Source organism: Mesoplodon mirus (assembly GCF_964341445.2).
Source record: "Mesoplodon mirus genome assembly, chromosome: 8".
Taxonomy (NCBI): domain Eukaryota; kingdom Metazoa; phylum Chordata; class Mammalia; order Artiodactyla; family Ziphiidae; genus Mesoplodon; species Mesoplodon mirus.
The window spans coordinates 83,792,088-83,814,488 of NC_138984.1; the positions used below are offsets into that span (position 1 = coordinate 83,792,088).

The window sequence follows — 22,401 nt, forward strand, 5'->3', positions numbered from 1 at the left end:
CCCAAGACTCTTCTTATCTCCTATGTTTATATATTTTTAACCGACAATTCTCCAAGAAGGCTCTCTAAGTGGCCCCTTGGGATTCTTCTGATTCCTTCCCAGTTTCCTGCTTGTCAAGGCCATTTTTAATCAGAGCAGTGGAGTCTCCCAAGGGCATTTGGACCATTTCCCATTTTAGAGTTCCTGCCCGGTCATACTTATCTTTGCTCTCAGTGTTTTGAACTCTACTTCCCAAGAGCTGAGGATATAGGCCTACCCATAAGCAACATTCTCCGTCTTGTGGATGAGAGGAACTAGCTACCCGGGCCACTTTCTCAGAGTTGAATTCAATTAAGTGAAAACAATTATTTAATGGACATTTACTTTGCTCCACATACTTTATATAAAGAGTTCACTGAGTAGAGTGGGAGGCAGACCATGAAACGAATAATCGCGACACAATGGGGTAAATGAATCAAAAGAAGGGCAAGCCATGGATAACAGTAGTACAAAGGCAAGAGTGTACTGTGTCTGGGGAAAATGACACAAGGTGGACTTTGGAGATGAATGAAAGCCCACGAAGGCCACATAAAGTAGAAGGAATTCTAGGTAGAAGGAACGAGCGTTATGCAAAGTCCTGGAGATATGGACTAACAAAGCCTGCCGTCACCATTTCACTTATTAGTTCTAACTTTTTAAAAGATTAAAGTTAGCATAACTGTTATCCTTTTAAAAAAGTGTTATTTGTCTTGTTTGTTTTTTAAAGCAATACATGTTTGTTTCAAATGTTAAAATTATATAGAAATGTATGACCCAGAAAGGAAGAGTCCTCCAGAGTCCCATCCTTCAGAGATATACTATTGTCTGCCTGGTGTATATCTGCCTGGATATTTTTTCTTATATAGGTACCAAACTACACTCATACTCATTCTTTTGCAGCCTGTTTCTAAGTATATACAACTAAATATTTTATATTCTATCCTCATTTTTTGGATCTGTTTTTTCCCAACATCCAGGTTGAGTGGCAGTGCAGCATAGTTATGAAACACGGAAGCACTGGAGTTAGATAAATCCCAGCTCTCTCACTCCTAACTATGTGACCTTAGGTAAGTCACTTAACCATCTTGTGCCTCAGTTTTCCTATGAGTATTATAAGGATCTATACAGATGTATCTCAAATGATTGCTATGATGATTTTAAAAGTTAATATTTGCAAAGCACTTAGAATATCTTTACAAATATTACATATTGACACATGGTAAGTCCTCTAAATGTGAGCCCATATTACCATAAGTTATTTAAGCAGGTCCCTACTGGTGGATGTTTGCGCCATTTCCAATTCTTTGCATGCTTTGGCTACTAAAGAAACTTCAAGGCAAGTTTTGAACTGCCCTTAACCTCTGTTACATTTGGAGTCCTTCTTACTAACTTACTGGCGCCAACATCCGCTTACAGACACTCAGCAGATGTGTCCTCTTTGGCGGAACGTCCTCTTTGGCGGAAGCACACAAAGGGGTGGGTCGGATGCAGTAGAGTGTCTTCGAGATCAGTCTGCTGCAGGTTTTCTTTCTGCAGAGAGGCCATGACAGCAGGCAAATGCTGAGCGCACACAGGGAAAGGAAGCAGGAAGACGAGGATCCGAGTGATCGGACGGTAGGTCACGCTGGAGGCCTGGACTGGAAAGAAGCCAGAGAATGAGTGCAAGCCGGGAACGTATGGCCAGAGACAAACCTGAAGTGAGAGAACTCAAAAGGATGCCTTGGGCACCAACCTTTTGAAAGAAGTGTAGTGTACGTTCTTTGAGATGCTTCATTATATATAGTTCTCATCAACCTGTAGATACAAACGAGGTGATGTTAATATCAATTCCAGAACTATAAGCTCTTCCCCCTTTTGCTCACACAGGAACTCAGCTTCCTCCTCCCAGTCTCCCTGGGCCATTTCTGGGGGTCAGAGATTGGGGATTCTCATATGCTCAAGGACAAACCTCCTTGCCAAGGTGCCTCACCAGCCACAACCTCAGGTGCTGCAGCCGCCTTGGAGAACCTGCTCTGCTACTTCGTCCCACCCCTACCCTCCACATTGGGGGAGGTGTGCGTGGCAGAGTATGTGTAAGATGGGATGCGGGGTCAGAGGGGAGAATGACCCTATCTCCAAATCTGTGTCTAGAGTCTGTCGTGAACTTAACTCCCCTCATTTCTCTTCCTGACCTCAATCTCTGCTGAAGTTCCAGACAGGTCCCCTGAGGCTGAATTGAAGAAAGGGAAAGGCTGACATACTTCAGCCGTCCCCCTCCAGTGTCCTATCTGCTTTATCTCTCGAGTCACTGAAGAACAAATATTAACTGACCATTGTGGTGGGTTGAATGTAAAACAAATCCCAATTCTCTGCCCCTTTCTGTGTGTGGGCCCTTTGCAATGAAACACTCAGCCCCTTCCATTAAGGACTGGAATCTCCCACAGCCCCTTGAATTTGGGCTGGCCTGTGACTGGCTTTGGTCAGTTGAATGGGGCCGAGGTGATGGTGTGTCGGTTCCACGCCTGCACCTCGAGAGGCCTGAGCACTTCCATTCACTCTCTTGGTTCCTCAACATGCCCTAGAACAGCCTGGCTTAGATTTCAGGCTGAGGAAGCCTCGCCTCAGCTCACAGCCAGCCACCCAACAAGCAGGGCCCAGAAGAGCTGCCCTGCCAAGATCAAGAGACATTTGTAGATGACCTGCTTTTGCAAGAGTAGGGCCAGGGAGACCCAAAGAATCACCCAACTAAACCACACACTTGCGAACTAAATAAAGTCATGTGAAGCCACTGAGTTTTCTGTTTATTACACAGCATTACTGTGACAAGAGATGACTGATACAGCCCTCTTTCTAACCTCCAAAATCAAGGTTTTGTTGCAGATTCCAACACCCTTCTGAGAAGCTCAACAAATAGCCAAACTCTGATTCTCAGTATAAATTCAGCCAGGACACCCTGCTGCCTGTACAACAGTCTGTGGGAGGAATACTGTAGTAAGATGGAGATACTTTAATTTCTCCAAGAGGACTAAGGGAAAGTTAGTTAGCCTGCTGGGAGAGACACACATGAGGAGTATGGGTGTGAGCATGTCCTACCAACCTCCCAGAGGGCCACAGAGACCACGGTAAGCTTGGTGTGATGGCATTTCTTGTGGGGTTGGCAAGGGAGGCCAGTCTCCCCATTCTGAACTGAGTTGGGCCTGATCTGAGACCAAGCGCAGCAGGAATTGGAGGAAGACACGGAGCTGCCCCAGGCCCTGGATCCAAGGCACCAGCCAAGTCTAACTACCATCTCTGAAGGCAAGGAAGCCCTCCAGTGGGACATATCTGGAGTGACATATTACTAACCTCACTTTACAATCTGTCTTAAAACTCTTTCAGTATGACGGGTGCCTGGTCTAATTCTAGCCCTGCGATAGCTACGGCTCCATGTGGTAACCTACAGTGATAACGCTCCTTTGCAGAAGCTCGGGGAGAACCTTGTTAAGTGTGTGAATGGTGGTCCCTAACTAAGGACCTCTCTGAGATTATAGGGCAAGTCCTCCTCCCTCGTTGTCTCTCCCTCTTCATGTGTTATTTCCAGGGACTGTGAATGGAACTTGCACATCAAGGGCAAATGGGTGGAGTCTGAGTCACCTGGGCAGCTCTGGAGTGTTCCCCTGGGCTGTGTGGATGGAGCTCCTTCTGGGCTGGGAACCTATCTATCTGCCAGTCAGAGCAAAGCTGCCCACAGACCAGCTGTCACAAGGCAACAGGCCATTAGCTGGAAATCTCAGGATGGACCCCTGGGCCACAGGTGCAGAGAAAGCAATAAAAAATAAGTTGCTGATGGCTGATTTCTGGTTTTGTTTATCCTTTTGAGTGATTTTTTAAAATGAGGTTGAGGGCTTCCCTGGTGGCGCAGTGGTTGAGAGTCCGCCTGCCGGTGCAGGGGACATGGGTTCGTGCCCCGGTCCGGGAGGATCCCACATGCCGCGGAGCGGCTGGACCCGTGGGCCATGGCCGCTGAGCCTGCGTGTCCGGAGCCTGTGCTCTGCAAGGGGAGAGGCCACAGCAGTGAGAGGCCCGCGTACCACAAAAATAAAATAAAATAAAATAAAATAAAAATAAAATTAAAATGAGGTTGAACATAGAACAATCCTGCTTGACTTGATAGCTTAGCTTCTTGGTCCCCTTGGGATAGTAGTGAGGGTTGTGTTGTGTTAGGCCCCTCAAGGTAGTTAATGTATGCCTGCTCCCTGACAGCCTTTTCTGGACGTTTTCCATTATGGTCATGGTTATATAGGGGTGGTCTTAATTGTTTGGTACCTTGGCCCTGGGGTGATTTGGGGCAGGTGGACTATTGGCTTGGTGTGTGAGAGGTAGATAAGGGAAGTGATTGGGGGTCTGAGCTCTGGATGGTTGGATTGCATATCAAAGCCATGCTTATAAGTTAGTTGTCTACTATCTCTAGGAATTAGCTAACCCTGGAAGGAGCAGTCCCTCCTCCCCAACCCAAAAGACCCCAGTGTGTCACAGCAACTGAAAATACAGAAAATAAAAACAAGGTGAATATGGCAAGCTGAGAGAATCCCTCTACTCTCAGCCCTGAGTGACTGAGTTACCAGGAACGCTTTATAACCTCTGGGCTTTCTTTCAAGGCCACGCAGTTCAGGACACAGTATTCTGACCCCTAAGTATTTACAGGAGTCATTTTCACCATCTCACTCCAGCTCTCTTGACCCGGAGCCATTCTTTGCTTCTTCAGAAAACAAACGGGATTAAAGTCCAGGGCTGGGACTTCCTCCTTGGGGTGTTTGACAAGGACTGACGTACTCTAGGCCCTTTGAATCCCGGAAGTCCAGGACACACCCAATCTTTGGTGCAGCATCCTGAATGCCGGAGCATAGCTAAAAGGACTGAAGCAAACATTTCACCATGAGGGACCCACTGACAGATTGTTCGGTGAGTAGCTCAGTGTGGTTTGCCTGTGTGTGAGAGGGCGGCTGAGGAGTAGATTTATGTAGTAATGGATTTGAACTTAAGAAATTTGGGACGCTCAGAAACCAAACATGTTTAGATATTGGCACTGGTACAAAAGTCTGTGGTTTTTCTTTGGTTCAATTTAAAACAGAGCTCCTTCTAGCAAATGACAGGGCAGGTAACTGTCATCTTTTATTCTCATATTCTTGAAAAAACTTTGAGTGTATGTAGCATTGTATTTGCAGCAGATGGTGGCTGTTTGGGAAACATTCTTCCAATATATGCCAGTGGTGCCAATATCGTGCGTGCTGTAGACACACAAATGCTCAGAATGTCTGCAGCTAGTTTGGGGCTCTGGGAATGAAGTCAGGATGCAAGGGTTTTGCATATTTTCCCATATCATTTACAGCCCAGAACTGCAAGGGCCGAGGGAGGAAGTACAGACTCCGCACTCTGTCTGCCCTGCGGTGGTCCTCGGACACATTTACCAATGTGTTTGTTTCAATCCTGGGAGCGGTACCAAAAATAGAAGTTTGGTCAAGTTGTGAGGTGTTAGCTGCAAGAGCAGAGATGTAATTTAGGAAATGAGGAGCAATTAAAAGAAAGGGTGGAGGCGGGAGGAAATAAAGTAATCAAAGATTGTCAGTGTGTTATCCCAAGAAATGGTGCCAAAAAACTAAAACTGGTGACATCAGAAGCAAGGGGTTGCATTCACCCTTCAAGTATTTTATTAAAAAACAAACAAACAAAAAAACGTGGAGAAGCAGATAAACAGGGGCTGCCATAAAACCATAAAGAAAAAGATCAACAGAGAATTATTGGTTTCGTTTGTGTTTATTCAGTGGATGTGGAAAGCACAGGCTTAGCAAAGATGAAACTGTATCCACCATCCCACAGAATGAGTTCAGGAATCAGACGAGCTAAATGAGATAAAGTCATGGTGGCTAGTGATATTAATAATGACAGTGTAGTAGCAGGCTCTGCCTACTTTTACTTTTTAAAAACGCAATAGCCTCAGAGGCAAAAAATATACAAATCAATTTTCACTGCAAAGTAAAGGAGCTGTTACCGTGGGGGATTACTGGACTGAATGTCAATATTATGACACAGTGGGAGTGTGTTTCGTGTTTGGTAATTGCAATCATTGTTGCTTTTGTTGTGGTCATCCATTTACAATGCTTGGTGTCAGTTTATTTATGTCTTGTAAAAAAAAAAAAAAGTCTGCCTGCCGCAACTAAGACCTGGTGCAACCAAAATAAATAAATAAATAAATAAATATTTTTAAAAATCGTAAAAAAAAAAAAAACAGCACACAATAGTAACATGTGTCTAAGGTAAAAAAAAAAAAATCCAACAATATGGTTGTATACAAATTTTAAGGGCGAAACCTCCTCCCTTTGATTTTTTCTGCCCCAATCTTGTCTCTATTGGTAAGCTAACAGATAACTTTTCAAAAAGTCTTTTCTCGTTTATGGATTTGTTGTTTGTTTATTTTTCACTCCTTGCATTTGCTCCCTTACTAAAATGTTGACTCCTCTCCTTTCTCCTGATAGGTTAGCAATAATGTTTTTGTATAAGGTGGGTGAGTGGGACGGGGATGGGATAAGTGGAAGCAAAACCTAGGCACCAACGGTCACCAAAGAAGAAATCAAGACCAAGGGAAGAGTGAGATAGTGGAGAGGAAAACTGAAGCCAGGATAAGTTAAAACAAAAACAGAAACTAAAAACCAAAAGCCTAATATCCCTTTCTAAGGCTGACTTCAGACCTGGAACTAGGAGAAATATTTCCTTTGAGCAGCTCCCAAGACAACCCATCACCATATCTCTATGTCAGCTTAATGCTCCCTTCCTGACATGTGGAGTACTTTTCCCTATGCTGAACTATTGCCCCAAGGACTCCTGTCCTTGTCTCCAAACTTGAAAGTCATCCTTCTGGGCCCACTACCACCAAACGTAGTCGAGAGCGGGAGGCTATTCCTTCAGCCAGGGTTTCTGAATCCTCTGAAGTCACAGAATCTTTATTTATTTGCAATTGTTTCATCTTCAGCAAGTGTTCAAGTTGATTTCCTGGTGCAGTCCTAGTTTGCGCTTGGGCAACAAGGCTGTGTGAAGATGAGGCTGCAATTTGGCAACAGAATAAAACAAGGGAGTGGACTGCAAAAGAATGCTTCACGAAACAAGTAGTTTCATGAAAAAACCAAAAAGAACGCAAAGCTTTAACTTTCTGCAAAATATTCCATTTCATGAGTCCCTAGGGTTACATGGAACACAACTAATTCATAAAGCCTTAGCTTAGCTACAGTTCTTAACTTGGTCTACCCCAGTGGATCCACATATGGAAACAGTGGTTTGTGTGACCTTCGATGGGAAAAGCATGACCTATTTATTTGTGTTAGTTTCTAACTGCAATTTAGAATTTCCTCCAATTTTGAATATAAGCAGCAAGTCCTAGTACAACTGCAGTGTCTGTGACTTTGTAACTAATAAAAATCACATATTTTTATATAACATTACATTTGTTTAAAGATATCTAGAAATACTATTTACTCACACTCAGTGTGACTTAGAAATTTGGGTAATTCTTAAGACTCATTATTTAGTATGTTAATTAAAAAGCATATAAAATATGATTTAAAATTATATTTTATAAAACATATATCAATATAATTAGTTTCCTTTATAATCCTGTTATTTTGTTTTATGCATTTGAAAATATTTTTCTGCATAAAATAGGTCTCACCAGACTCCAGAAAAAATTTAAAAGCCTCTTCTTTTAGGTCATGCTCCAATGAGCAAGATAAGCTGATAGCTGGGCCATTCTACCTCAAAGAGCTGGGTTAGTGTCTATGCACAAATTATCAGTCACCAGGGTAGCACACAGATTGCTTGAATGCTGTGTAGGACTTTTAACTAATCTTGAGAAAGTCAGAACTTATTTGAAGGAGATTTTTTAAAGTTCTCTTTTTGAAAAAGAGAAGAATTGGCTCTGGGCCTTGATGCCTTAATGCCTGTGAGCTTAGCTTCTAATCCTCAAAATATACCAAAGGAAATCATTTACAAATCCATGTGCAAGGAGACAGGATCAGCTTATCTCCAAATGAAATAATCTAATCATGAAAAAAAAAAAATAGCACCTTCCTAAGAAACAACGCCATAGAAATCAAGGGCAAATAATTAACTATAACCAAGGTTTTGCTTTTACTCACTCCTTCAGTATCCAGGTAGGGACCTGTCAAAGCAGGCTTCCCTGGGTCCACATAGTCAGCCTCTTCTCTTAACTTCGTCAGCTGTTGAAACAGTACTGTGGGGCTGCTCCTTCAGCCTGGTTCAGACGCCAACCTGAGCATCCCATTTCAGCGGCTCAGCCTGGGTCAGAGGATATTAACTGACACTAATATAAAAGATACTGGGGCAATGGTCCATGGCTCCTGAGGGGTTCTGGGACACTGCAGAGATAAGGAGGCAGCTTGGGTCTGGCGTGGATGTCGGCCCACAGCATCCCCAGGGTGCATCAGTGAGATGTGTGATGTGCCATTTCACACTTTGTGGGCCTCTGTTTCCTCATCTGTAAAGTAAGAGGAGGAGAGGATGAAGTAGACTATGTAATGTATCTCACAATCTATGACAGCCTGCCATGGAGATTCTACATATTACCCAGGTGCCTAATAAATACAATTTCTTAGTTTACAAAAGCAGTACTTAGACATAGTACACCACAGGAAATCAGTAGCACAGTGCCTGGCATGTGAAAGGCATCCAACAAAAGCTTATTTGATTAACTTTAAGTAGAATATCATGGTTTGTTTAACACTATGAAGATCATCATTACTCCCCGCCCACCAAAAAAAAAAAAAAGCAAACTTTTCATACTTGCACCTAGAATGAAAATGGATTTTTCTAGAGTAATTGAATTTAACCTTCTTAATCATTCAAATCATGGAAAGTCAGAAAGAGCAGCTAGACCAAGGTTGATAAAGTGAATTTTTTGTTGTTCACAAGACATCTGTCTAATCATTTCATGTGCCAATTGCCTAGGTTACTAAGTTTTTTCATAACGATAATATTTATCTGACAGAATTTGCTTATAAGTGCTGGGCAGAAGCATTTTCTTAATGGCAGAATGGGACATGTCTGTGTACATTAGTTATCTACCTGAAGGGATTTTTAGGTGCTCAGAAAGATCCCACATATTTCTCCACCAGCCTGCAATCCCTTTATCAGGGGAAAAAAAACCATGTCGTTTTTTCCTAGTACTTAATGACCTTAGGGAAAAGCAGCATGTTAATATAAATTCAAATGGAGATGTAAGGGCTTCCCTGGTGGCACAGTGGTTGAGAGTCCCCCTGCCAATGCAGGGGACACGGGTTCGTGTCCCGGTCCGGGAAGATCCCACATGCCACGGAGTGGCTGGGCCCGTGAGCCATGGCCGCTGAGCCTGCGTGTCCGGAGCCTGTGCTCCACAACGGGAGAGGCCACAACAGTGAGAGGCCCGCGTACCGCAAAAAAAAAAAAAAAAAGTAGATGTAAGATCAACAGTAGGTTCTTTCCTGGAATGAATATTTGGTAGGGGGTGGGGTATTCAAAAGCTCAGTAGGTGGGAAAAAAAAACAGGAAAAATTCATCTTCCATGACTCTGAGTAGAGCAAAGCCTTCTGTGCTGGTTGATGACATTGGTGAGCGATCTGCACTGCTCATAATACTGAAAGGTAATACCACTCTGAGTACACTTAGTGTGATTATACTCATTAGCTATTTATAAATATATCTATTTCTAATAGATTCTCTAGTTGATTTGCTCACTTAACATTTCTAATCACAGTTCTGTCTCTAACTAATGAGGTTATCTTTTGCTGTTTCGGCCTTAACTATAAAATAAGAGGATTGGACTTTAGTGGTTTCCAAACTGTGCTCCATGGAATCCCTTCAGAGACCCCTGTGCTGGGTGAGAGTGGGGTGGGGAAGAAAGATGGGAGAGGAGAAGGAGAGCCAAAGCCAACGTCAAGAGACTTCATCCCCTCAAAGCAGATAAGTTCTAAGATTTTCTGATTGCACACACACACACACACACACACACGCACTGGATGAGATGGTCTCTGGGGTCTGCTTTGACGTTTATGCAAGTCTGCTTTTGCAAGACAGCTTTTGTCTTCAAGTCTGAGTAGATGGTACAAGATGAAAGGCACAGAATCATTGAATCTAAAAAAAAGGGGTTATGCTGAAATAATGGAACTATTTTTAGTCACTCTTTTATTTATTGATGTCACCTTTGTCTCAGTCTGGATCAGGGTTTGTCATGGAGTGTCCAGTATATTATATGTAGAGTCAACGATAAAGATTCTCCCCATTGCTGTAATAAGCAGAACGTCCCATTCTTATCTGATCATTGAGTTAACAACAACATAATGTATTGAAGAACTTCCTGACTTGTGTGTACCTGGGCACACAAGTGCCCAAGGGTCTGGGGGATGAGTTACAGGCGGGGTGTAGCTGGGGGGCTGAGCTCATGGGCCAGTTGCCTCTACCTTGAACAACTTTGTCCATTTATCACATTGTTCCAGTACAAATATCATTTTCCATGTATACCATGATGTGAAAAAAAATTAGGAAGTTAGGAAGTACTAGCCTATTAAATGACAGGAAAATCCTTCCAAAATCCAAAACTGGGAGCCCCAGGGGCAACTGATGCCATAAGATGGTTTGAGCAGATTCTTGCTTTAAAAAGTTGAATCTGAATGCCTTAGGGAAAGACAGGCGGTCTCCATACTGCCACAGCTCACCCACTCTCCTTTAAAAGCAATCGAGTTTTGAATCATTGGTTTATAAACTTTCCAGGCTTTCTGGCTTCCTAGAACTAGTCCTGTGGAGATAGTATTTTAAAAATGTGTCTTGGAGAGTTTTGATGGCTTGATAAGTTTGGGAAATGCAGTAGCCCCTGCAGCCCCAGGACAGGGAAAAATTCTCAACTGGTTCTGCTCATTTCCACTTTGGTTAGGGGCAAGTTTTCCCCTACCTGTCCTCATCCTCATACATGGTATCTGAGGCACCCTATTCTTTCCCCAGGACTATTGGATACAAATCGCCTCTTCTGGTGATGGTGGGCTGATGGGGGTGCATGTCCTAAGACAGCTCATCTCAGAGTCCCTTACCTCCCCTCCTAGTTTTCCTGATGGGAGTTTCTTCTCTCTGCTGCTCGGAAGGCATCCTTCCATCCAACTCTCTGCTTTGTCTTCTCCCAGCCCCAGCCTTACAGTGTTTAACAGAAAAATTCACTTTGCAAGCATGCATCCAAATCTTTCTGTCTTGCACATGGCCCCCTGATGTTTTTGTTGGGTCTTTGTTTCTGTTTTGGTGTAAGCTGGAGAGAGAAACAGGTAAGACACTATTTTAAAAGATAGCTTAATAGTGTGTAATACTGTGAGATATTTCTAAGTAAATAAGAATGCTACAGGACCTATAAAGAAAACCATAAAATTTTATTGAACATGAAATAAGATTTGAACAAATGAAAAGACTTACTATGCCCGTGGGTGGGAAGTCTAAATACCATAAAAAAGTTAATTTCCTCAAATTGAGATATATAGATGTAATGCGATTCCACTTAGGATCTCAACAGGGATTTTAAAAATTGTAATTAGATAAATGTTGATACGGAAGAACAAATGTGCAATAATAGTCAAAGAAATTATTAAAAGGAAAAATTGTTATTTAAAAAGAGCAGAAGCAAAGTGTCAACATCTCTGTAACTTAGGTAGTGAGAATATAATGTGTATCATAATTATTGTTTGTATCATTCTTATTTATAAAACATAAAAATGTTTCATAATTTAAAAAAAAAAGTTAAAAGACTTTGTATGAGTTAGAACTATGTTTACCTGCATATTTAGAAAACCCAAAATAAAAGTGGCTTTTAAAAAAGCCTACTGGGCTTCCCTGGTGGCACAGTGGTTGAGAGTCCGCCTGCCGGTGCAGGGGACACGGGTTCGTGCCCCGGTCCGGGAGGATCCCACATGCTGCGGAGCGGCTGGGCCCGTGAGCCATGGCCGCTGAGCCTGCACGTCCGGAGCCTGTGCTCCGCAACGGGAGAGACCACAACAGTGAGAGGCCTGCGTAACGCAAAAAAAAAAAAAAAAAAAAAAAAGCCTACTGTTATATTTCTCTCATACATAAAATAAGTCCAAAAATAGAGAGTTGGGGGCTTCTGCGCTGGCCCCCAGGGCATCAGGGACCCAGGCTCTTTCTCGCTTTCTGATCTAAGATCTTAGCATGTGGCATCCATCCTCAAGATCACCTTACGGCATCAGCTGTCATTTTAAGTCCAGGTTTCAGGAAAAAGGAGGAAGGAACTTTCACTAAAACCCAACACAAAACTTTCACCCATACCTCTTTGGGAAGCATTTAGTCACATGGCTACTACACCTAAGGGTGAGAGGGGCTGAGAAATGACTTTATTCCAGGGGCATATGCCTGCTAAACGTGTCTCTATTTTCTTCTCATGATACCTAGGTATGTTTTACTGGATGTTATTTGGTGTTATGGGAAGAAAATAAAAGCCTTAAGGGACAACTTAGTGAAAGTGTTTAGGTAACAAAAGAATAAACAAAAAAGCTAAACAATTTAAAAATGCTTACCAAACTCTTCCATTGTACCTGTAAGGGGAGGAAGGAGGCCTGACAGTATCACATCATTCATAGATGACAACTTATGTTTGTGGAAATAAAAATGAGAAAGCTTGGTTGCCCAATAGTGATTTTACTCTCATGCCTCAGAGGAGAATCATTTCTTCATGACGGAGGCTACATTTGGATTGCACTACAGGTATGTTTTGCTTGCTTGGCAAAGAGTTTAAAAGTTTGTGAATTGTTTGCTGCAAAATTTTAAAACTTATGTTTCAGATACCAATCCTCATTTCAGCTTTTTTGCACAAAAAAAGCTGGTCCATGGTCCAGAGTTGTTGTGGAAGCTGTCTCTCCAGTTCACTGTCCCCACCCTGCGCCTCCCTCATCCAGGTGCCTATAGGCACCGAATTTTTGCAAACCTTGCTTCAGGAGTTAACAATGTCCTTCTAAAGAGCTTTGACCTCTCACAGTTGTTTTTGTATCCCGGACAGTTTCAATGAAGCTGTTTGCTCCTATTGTGTGGCTACCAAATCCTGCCATGGATTTCTGTGTTAAATTCAGGGGAAAGTTAAACTCCTGCATAAAGAGAAAAAGATTTGGTATCTATAGGATTATGTTTCTACATCCTACCTATTGGTTGGTTCCACCCCTGAAGGTAGGGACCTGGCTTAGGTCATTTCTTTAGGTCTTTCTACCTCTGTGCCCTATGTCCTTTTTACTACTCTGCTAGCTGCTTACTGCAGGTGCTATAGCTGAAAGGTTGCCTCAGCTCTGAGGATTCATATAATGGGAACGTGCCTGCCCCATAGTAGGTGCTCAGGAAGTATGAGTTTCCTTCCCTTTCCCCTTCTCAACAAGGGACCAGCAGCATGCCTGAGACATTTGAGGTCTGGAAGAGGCTGGCTCACTGTATGAACAAAGAGCCACCACACGGCACTCAGTCTACACAGAAGTTGCGTCCTCTTGTGCACAATCTTATTTTGAAAAATGTGATGGACTATCGCATCTCCCAGATGGAAACGTTGAGACAGTGTGTTTGAGACTTGATCACCTCGCTCATCCACTCTGTGTCAGGGAAGCAGCAGAATCAATTGACACTTGCCCTCTCCATCTGGGCACTTAAAATCTATTGTCATCAATGTCTAGCCTTACCAATACAATTTTCAGAATAACATTGTGGCGTTCTAAGTCACATGACAAAATCTTTTGAATGGAATTTTTGTGTCTACAGGCTAAATTCATATATAGATAAATTTATAAGGTTTGGTTCAACCAAAATGTTCAACTCACTATTATAACATTCTTATTACTAGAGTTAAATGAGACATAGAGGGGCCTAGGAGAAATTTTATTACTAAAGTATTCACTTACGTTTTCTATCTCAGCCAAGAAGTACTCACTTTAATGGTTCAGGGTTTGTCATGAGGTCCAGGGATAGTATTTAGGAATTTTCAGGGAATATGCAGTGTATTTTAGAATGTATTTTTAGCCTTCCTGGGAATAATAGGGGTGACAGGAATCCAAGTGCACCCCACTGTTGAATTGTTTGCATTTGGCCTAGGAAGAGACAGGTAGACCAGCTTTATTTTTGAAAAGTTCTCCAGGATCTTTCACATCCACGCAGAAGAGACTTCATCTTTATTTTAAGAACTCACCCAAAAGGTGTGCATTCTGTGGGCTTCCCTGGTGGCGCAGTGGTTGAGAGTCCGCCTGCCGATTCAGGGGACACGGGTTCGTGCCCCGGTCCGGGAAGATCCCACATGCCGCGGAGTGGCTGGGCCCGTGAGCCATGCCTGCTGAGCCTGCGCGTCCAGAGCCTGTGCTCCGCAACGGGAGAGGCCACAGCAGTGAGAGGCCCACGTACCGCAAAAAAAAAAAAAAAAAAAAAAAGGTGTGCATCCTGTAGCTGCATGATCATTTACGATGACAGTCATCATTACAGCGCCGTTCTGAATTGATAGGAGTTCAGTCTTTGGAAGTGCTCATAATCCTTCTGTGCATCTCTTTCAGTATAATAAAGTATACAAGAACCTAAAGGAGTTTTCTCAAAATGGAGAAGATTTCTGCAAGCAGATCACATCCATTCTTCAGCAAAGGTACAAAATGCATGTTTGCACGAAGCATTTCTTCCTCTTTCATTGCAGCAAGCAATGTAAGTGGAGGAGTGATTACAGCTGTCCTACTTTCCAGAACACAGCGTTATATTTTGGTACTTGAGAAATTGGTTTGAAGAGTGATTCTCTGTTATTGCACATTTATCATCGGGGCACCGTAAAAATCAGGAAACAACAGGAAGTAATTCTGCTTGGGAAGGCTCAGCCAAGTCCCTTCTGATCACTACCCTCTCCTGGGGCCCACCATTGTACCAATGTATACCACCATTAGTGCGCTCCTCACACAGATGGCAATTATTCGTTTACACTTCTGTCTCCCTAGCGAGGGTAGTGGCTGTGTCTTACTCATCTTTGTATGCTGAGCTCTTAGAGTCTGGCCTTTTGACTTCTTTAGTAAGTGTCTGTTGAATGAATGCGTGGATGAATGAAAAGTCACCTTTTTCAGTATCATCTTCTCTCTCTTTTTTTTATTTGCTTTTTTTAAACATCATTATTGGAGTACAATTGCTTTACAATGGTGTGTTAGTTTCTGCTTTATAACAAAGTGAATCAGCTATAGATATACATGTATCCCCAACAGTATCATCTTCTCCTAATACTAGATATGATCACGTGTAAAGCTGTTCACTGTGGTGAAATGAACACACTGAACTCAGTTAAGAAAGTTACAAAAATTCCTGCTTAAAATTAGAGTCCACGAAGACTGAATGGGGCCATAAAGGGTGCTTAGGCCATTTCCCTATGTCCAGAAAGCTCTGTAATAAACAACTCCAAAGAGACCTTCAAAAAAGATTGTTTATTCTTTCAAGGGAACCCATTTCAAATTTAAAATATTGCGTGTTTACCATAAGAACAAAGATGCCTGAGTTGATTGCATCCTGTATTAGTAGGTCAAGAGCAAGGGAGAACATTAGCTTTATCAGGACTGATGAATGAGGCCAAGGAAAGATACAGGAGAGTTCAAATGTACTTTTTTTAAAAAAAAATTATATTTATATAACGAATGCTTGTAAAGAATTTGGATTACCTTTTGTTTTTTGTTTTAATATTTATTTATTTGTTTATTTATTTATTTATTTATCTGCGCCGGGCCTTAGTTGCAGGCACGCGGGATCTTCATTGCCCAGTGTGGGATCTTCGTTGCCATGTGCAGGATCTTTAGTTGTGGCATGTGAGATCTAGTTCCCTGACTAGGGATCGAACCTGGGCCCCCTGTATTGGGAGTGCAAGTCTTAACTGCTGGACCACCAGGGAAGTCCCCAAATGTGCTTTTTTTTTTTTTTTTTTTTGTGGTACGCGGGCCTCCCACTGCTGCGGCCTCTCCCGTTGCGGAGCACAGGCTCCGGACGTGCAGGCTCAGCGGCCATGGCTCACGGGCCCAGCCACTCCGCAGCATGTGGGATCTTCCCGTACCGGGGCATGAACCCGTGTCCCCTGCATCGGCAGGCGGACTCTCGACCACTGCGCCACCAGTGAAGCCCTTGTTTTTTTTTAATTTTTTTAATTTAATTTAATTTTTTTTGGTATACAGCAGGTTATTATTCGTCCCCAAATGTGCTTTTATAAAGAAAACAACCAGGTTTGTCAAATGGAGTCAAAAAGAAAAAATATTTTAATAAGTTATTTCTATCTTAATAGCCAAATTGTTTTAATTCTATGAAAAGAAGAGGGAGGACCAATCTGGGAGGGAATTTTTTCTGTAAGAAAATATTTTTACCCATCTAAAAGGAAATTATTTAAAATAAAACCAGTTAACTATTATACAAGTTCAACCTATTACCTAAATTAGAAAGCATCTCCCTCCTGCAGATCAAGAAGAATCTGTACACAGAGTAGCCATACAAGTGACCTGGGTTGCAGTAGGCTGGACCTTGATTATTTGGTGTCTTCAGGTTCAAAACTAATGCCTGGTAGAGAGCTGTGAAGATGGAAGGCAGGTGATAAATAATGCCCGGTAAACAGACTCAACAAATGACTGAATAAATTTGGGGGAATTACTTCTCCAAAATGGCCCTCTTGTTTTTCCCTTGTCTAGGTAACTCTGTATCTCCGCCTTGCCACAGACATACCTACTTTATATACAGTCAGAACCTTCATTTCTTGCCTGTGTCTCTCTTGAAGTTGCTTCCTTAGGTTACCATCCGCCCTGGACCTACTCACATGCAAAACTCTCCATCCACACATTCCAGAATGGCAAACAAGCTCCAATGAAGGAGAAACACTTGGGTAGCTAAAGATATCTCCCTTCATGGTTTTACCTCCTCATAGAGCAGAATTTAGAATTTGAGAATCTAAAGAGTACTACTGGTTAGCAAAATTACATGCATATCTCTGGGATAAAAACTGCATAGCATAAATACAAAAAGGGGATCTAATGGTTTACCTAGACCAAAAAAATTATGCTGGATATTAGGTTGTTTATATAATAGATGCTTTCCTGAACAATGTATAAAGCTAACCTTTTACAATTAAATCATTTCCTCTTAACCAAGATGCCTTGTGTGAGTTGCTTTATGTTTATTCCTGATAAATGTGCATTTGGCAATATCTCCTCACACTTGAGCTTGAAGCTCTCCTCCCTTTGCTCAGCTGTTTGATCATGTAGTTTACCTGAAGGATGTCATCCACACTAAAAGAGTTAGGTGTTTCGGGAGAACTGTTTTCTGATGGACACAAACTCCCTAATCATCTATGAATATGCGGCACACTGTGATTTTTCCAGCTGTATTCCCACGTGTCAGCTGGCCTTTGCTGAGGCCACCTCCCTTGCCAGGACTGGGTCATTTCTTTCCCATGGGGTGTGATTCTGATGTCACTTACCTCTTCCTATGAAGTGTTTGAGCTTTGAGAACATAATTACCATATCAAAAGGAAGAATGGCCACAACATAGCTGGTATTACACTGGCCTTCACTGTCCCTATTCTGCAAAATCAGCAATTAGCTCCCCAGATATACAAAAGATAAAAAGCTGTTTCCCACCAGTTATCTGGGTATGAGCACTGGGCTTATTTTCCTCTTAAATAGATGGGCTTATTACATATGAATCAATGATACCTTTCCCTTGTATTAGAAAAATGCCTAGAAAGCTAGTACTATTGAAAAGAAACTATCATATTACTTAGACAATAGACAACTAATGGAAACTCCATCATACAAGTAAAAGAGTTCTCTTGGAATATATATAGCAGGCATTTCCACTGAGGTTCATGACAGAAAATCATGAAGGCAAATCCAGTGGCCAATATAATGAAAGATTTAGTGAGGGGGCATATGGGGCTTAAGGATACCTGCCACATAAAATGCATTCAGTAAATTCTTGTAGATTGAATGAATAAATAAAGATAGTTAAGGGTTTATTTTCTTATTATTACATCTACATTATTAGAACAGGGTCTTTACTATTGTTGTATATTAACAATTCCAGACACCTTGCTTAAGAATACATTGGAATGTGGTTCTCCTAACACTTCTGTATTAGCTTGTGGCTACAAGGGACTGCATCCCCATTAAGATTCGAGGCCAGATAATGTTTTATTTCCAATCTCAGCTGCCTTCTTGCATTTGTTCTAATTGGTGGTGATAGAAAAGTGTTGGTATTGAAACACCATTTTGCCTGGAAATTCTGCAATTCATGGTATTGCTTAGCTTCTTTTATCCAATTAGTTTCTCCAGTTTCTTTTTTTATGGTAGTAACTCAGATTTAGCCAGAAACACACAGCAGCTCCTAAGATGCCTAATGCCAAAGTCATCAGGTTCATTTCAACACAATCACAGATCAGATTCAAAAAGACAAAGGCACATTTCCAGAAACTATTTAAGTGTTTGGTTCCCTGCACCCTCACAGCTAAGGTTTAAACAGACTTTGATGGGAAAGTCAATTTTTTCTCTCTAAGGAAACTTAAGGTCAGGTTTTCAAATGGCAAGTACCATTTTTAGTTCAATTTTAATTAATTCCTCATAGACACAGGGGCCAGCTACAGTGTTCGTTTTCTATCACTTTTTATCATCTTAATTTTCTTAGAGCACGGTACTCTAAAATTTATTACCTGGTCACTTATAGTCTTACAGTTTAATTTGTGGTCTGTCTAAAATATTGAATCTGATATTTTCTATCTCTCCTTTCTTTCAAAAATATAAATATAATTTATTTTCAAATCTAAGACAAATGTTAGTCTTGATTTATTGGTCGGTCTTCATTATTACTAATGAAAATTTATTGACCTGCCTCCACATGCTGGGAGGAAATTGGAATATAAATGGATTAAAAGTCAGTGCATGCCATTTCCCTGGTTAGGGATCTTTAAGACTCACCGGAATATTCTGAGATTGAGTTACCCATCCAAAGAAATATACATCATCAATTTCACATGTGCCAAGACAATTGCTTGGAGAGAGAATCTCAACTCCTATTAGATGTTGTAGCTGCAGGGCTAGAACATTAAGCTCAATGTTCTTATAAACTCTTTTCTGATTATTTTAATGAGGGGGAAAAATTCCATGTCTCAGTTTGAGATTAGCTCTGCCTTTCTTCACTTCTTTTGCATGTGGTGCTTTTTAGGCCAGAAACCATGATAAAACAGTTCCCTTAGAAGAAACCAGTGTGCTTGGAGGTGCAAATTGCCACCTCTGCCTTGGGAAAAGGTGTCCCTTTTGAACTCTATCCTTTCACTTCTGTTTAGCAGGAATTCTGAAAGGCTATATATTCTGCTTCATTAGACCCTAAGCACGGATGAGCCACATGGCAGTGTTTGTTCCAACTTACAAAAGTGACAGCTCTCTCCACGCTTGCCAGTTGGAACATGGCTTCTTAGAGCGATTTCCTCTGGGGAGGAATTTACCCATTAACCTGTGCTAAGATAAAGGCCATTCAGGGTCAGAGGCCAGAGAGTTTTTCAGTTGTAGGCAAACTCACCAGAAAAGAAGCCTAGTGACGGGTTCCATTCCTCACGTATCCAAACTCATCCTCCCGACTTTTTCATTTCATTTCTTTCTGATGTGTGGGGTAATCTGCTGAGGATTCTGAAATGGTCATTAGGGTTGAAAGTGCAAGAGGAAATGATTGCAGCCTGTTTTGCTTGGTTGATTCTAAAGCTGGTTTTAAATATGAAATATATAATATATAATATATATAATATTTGTATATTAGGGTCACCAATATAGTATTGAAGGCAGAGATGAAGGGTACATCATGCTGCTCAGAGAGGCCGTGTCTGGTCTCAGAGGGCTACCTTGGTGACGTTTGATATCAGAGCCCCCTCTTCCCCACTTTTCTAGACCCTCAACACGTCCAGGAACTGCAAAGATGCTTTTGGAAGAGGCCCCAGGAAGCTCATTCTGTCTACACAGAGGCTGCTGTGGATCCCGTTTCTAGCTGCTAAGCCACCAGAGTTGCGGTGATTAAGAACACCACAATTAAAGGCAAAGGGAGAGGCGGTGTCAATTTTAAAAAGCACTTGCCTTTGACTCCCCCGCAATTCTCCTTATCCAGCTGCTTCCCCACAGTTTCAGAGGCAGGAGAGTGGAGTGCTGGGCAGGCATGTTCTTGAGCCAGACGAGGGTTTGAATCCCAGAGGTCACTTCTCCATGAATGACCTCGGGCAAGTTACTGACTAAACTCTGTGCCTTGGTGTTCCCCTCCATGAAATGGGTAGAGTAAGTGTGCCTTCCTGTTGGGAGGTATTGCAGGTTAAATGAGGAAATGTACTTAAAACACTCAGAATGGTGTCTGGCACGTTGTATACAATAAATGTTGGATGTCACTAGTTTGTGTGTAGACAGAACACACAAGGTCAAGTGTCAGCAACATGTCACAAAGGTGATGGCAACACATTTTTTGGGAGAGAGAGCGGTTTGGACATGAACTTCATGGGCAGGATTACAAGAATTTTTAAGCTGTATACAAACCTATAAAACTACACATCCTCTTACTGCTCTGAAGCAAGAAATGCTGTGTGGTAATTGCCTCTCTTTAGGCTGGTTTTCTACTGTACTTGAGAGAAAGCCAGCAGAAATACGGGGGTTCAAGAATAAAGCCAGTTTCAAAACAAGAGCCCATCAATTCAAAGAGAGCAGGACCCTCTCCCTTTCTTGACACCAAAGCCCAACTTTTTTCTAGAATCAGATTAAGTTAGCGATGAAGGGAAGGCCACACTTCCCCCTCATCATTGTCCTTTTTATTTCTGTTTAGCCTCTGAGCCATTTTGTAGGACCTGCAAGAACAGGGTAAAAGTGAAACTGAATTCTGAGGAAGAGGCTGTGCCGGACAGCATTCCCTTTCCTGTGGGAAGCCATTCAGGATTGTTCTAGAGCTGATGCATGAGAAAAATGTGCATTCTTTCCCCCGCTTCTCCCCATCTCTGTATATTTCTGAATGTTTAGAGATCCTTTTGGATACATACTCATAATAACATTAGAAAAATTAATATTTATTAAGAAATTTTTGGTGCCCAGCACTAGCTGAGCATGACAAATGCATCATCATATTTAATGTTCTGTGTGCTGCTTCCAAGCAAGAATGGAATGTTGGAAAGGAAAGTCCTAAGGAATCCTCTGGTTAAAGATGGATTAGGAGAGGGTTTAATGAATCTAGCTATTGCAAGTGCTAGAAAGCTGACATCAGAGCTGAGCACACCTCAAACTTGTAGGACTGAATTTAAATAGTTCAGCAGTTTAAAGTTTTCAAAAGTGGTGAAATGAGAACAGACTTGTAGTGGAGACTGGTTAAAAATTCTAACCAAGACCTGATGCGAAGTCCATTCATTCATTCATTCATTCAAGAAATACATGCTGAGCACCAATAACATGGCAAGCACTGTTCTAGGCCTCGGGATATAGCAATGAGCAACACAAAATCTTTACTCTTATGGAGCTTACACTCTAGGGGTATTCATAGAAGCACAGTAAAAAATTATGTGATGTAAGATAGTGATAAATGCTAGGGCATAAATAAAGCTGTAGGGAGATAGTGACAAGAATGCTCTTTTCGATAGGGTAGCCTCTGAGGTGGTGATGTTTGAACAAGACTTGTTGGGGTTGACATGAAGAAGAATGACATGGGGTTATGTAGCAGAAGGAATACATGGCAGAGGCCACAGCAAGTGCAAAGGCCCTAAAGCAGGATGACATTTGGCCACTATGCAAGAGTACCGTGAACAAGGGGATGACAAGTAGGAGGGGAAATCAGAGAGGGATCCAGGGCTCAGGTTGTGCGAGTCAATAAAAATCATTTCAGTCTTTGAGCCCCTGTTGGGTTTGGGTGATTACCACATTTTTAAAATTAATTTTAATTTTTTAAAATTAAATTAAATTTTAATTATTAATTTAATTAAAAATTTTAATTTAATTTTTTATTTAAAAAATTTTTTAAATTTATTTTTTAATTATCATAAACCCCCTTGAGGTAAGTCTGATTAATTCATTTTAATGTTGCCCAAAGCCACCCTACTGGGCCGTAGCGTTCTCTTGGGATTCTAGAGCATCCAAGTTCATTAAGGGTGGCGGTCTCTCCCAGCTTGCTGCTGACCAGGATTTTCTCTCTCCATCAATCACCACATATTCCTAGAGCAGAAAAATCTTTTTTAAAACACTATGAGATATTTCTTTACCATCTTCATTATTTAAAAATATTTGCCCTAACCTTTTCTTATACTTGGCCAAGGCCTGATGCCAAATGGGTATTTTCTGCACCTAGGCCTTAACATGCAGCCTACAATGG

General features: G+C 41.7%; 1 protein-coding gene across 4 annotated transcripts in view; it reads left to right on the top strand.

Moving 5' to 3' along the window:
* Nucleotides 1-4,841: 4,841 nt before the first annotated feature.
* The window catches only part of NOSTRIN (nitric oxide synthase trafficking), a 59,697-nt gene continuing 42,137 nt past the window's right edge, over nt 4,842-22,401 (top strand). For 3 of the 4 annotated variants that reach the window (XM_082630366.1, XM_082630367.1, XM_082630369.1), the window contains exons 1-3: nt 4,860-4,938; nt 12,610-12,771; nt 14,583-14,668. In XM_082630366.1, coding sequence (XP_082486492.1) covers nt 12,658-12,771; nt 14,583-14,668 — 200 coding nt within the window. In that variant the 5' untranslated portion in view covers nt 4,860-4,938; nt 12,610-12,657. Of the gene's footprint in view, nt 4,939-12,609; nt 12,772-14,582; nt 14,669-22,401 lie in introns of all 4 variants that reach the window. The other variant, XM_082630368.1, reaches the window with a different exon arrangement.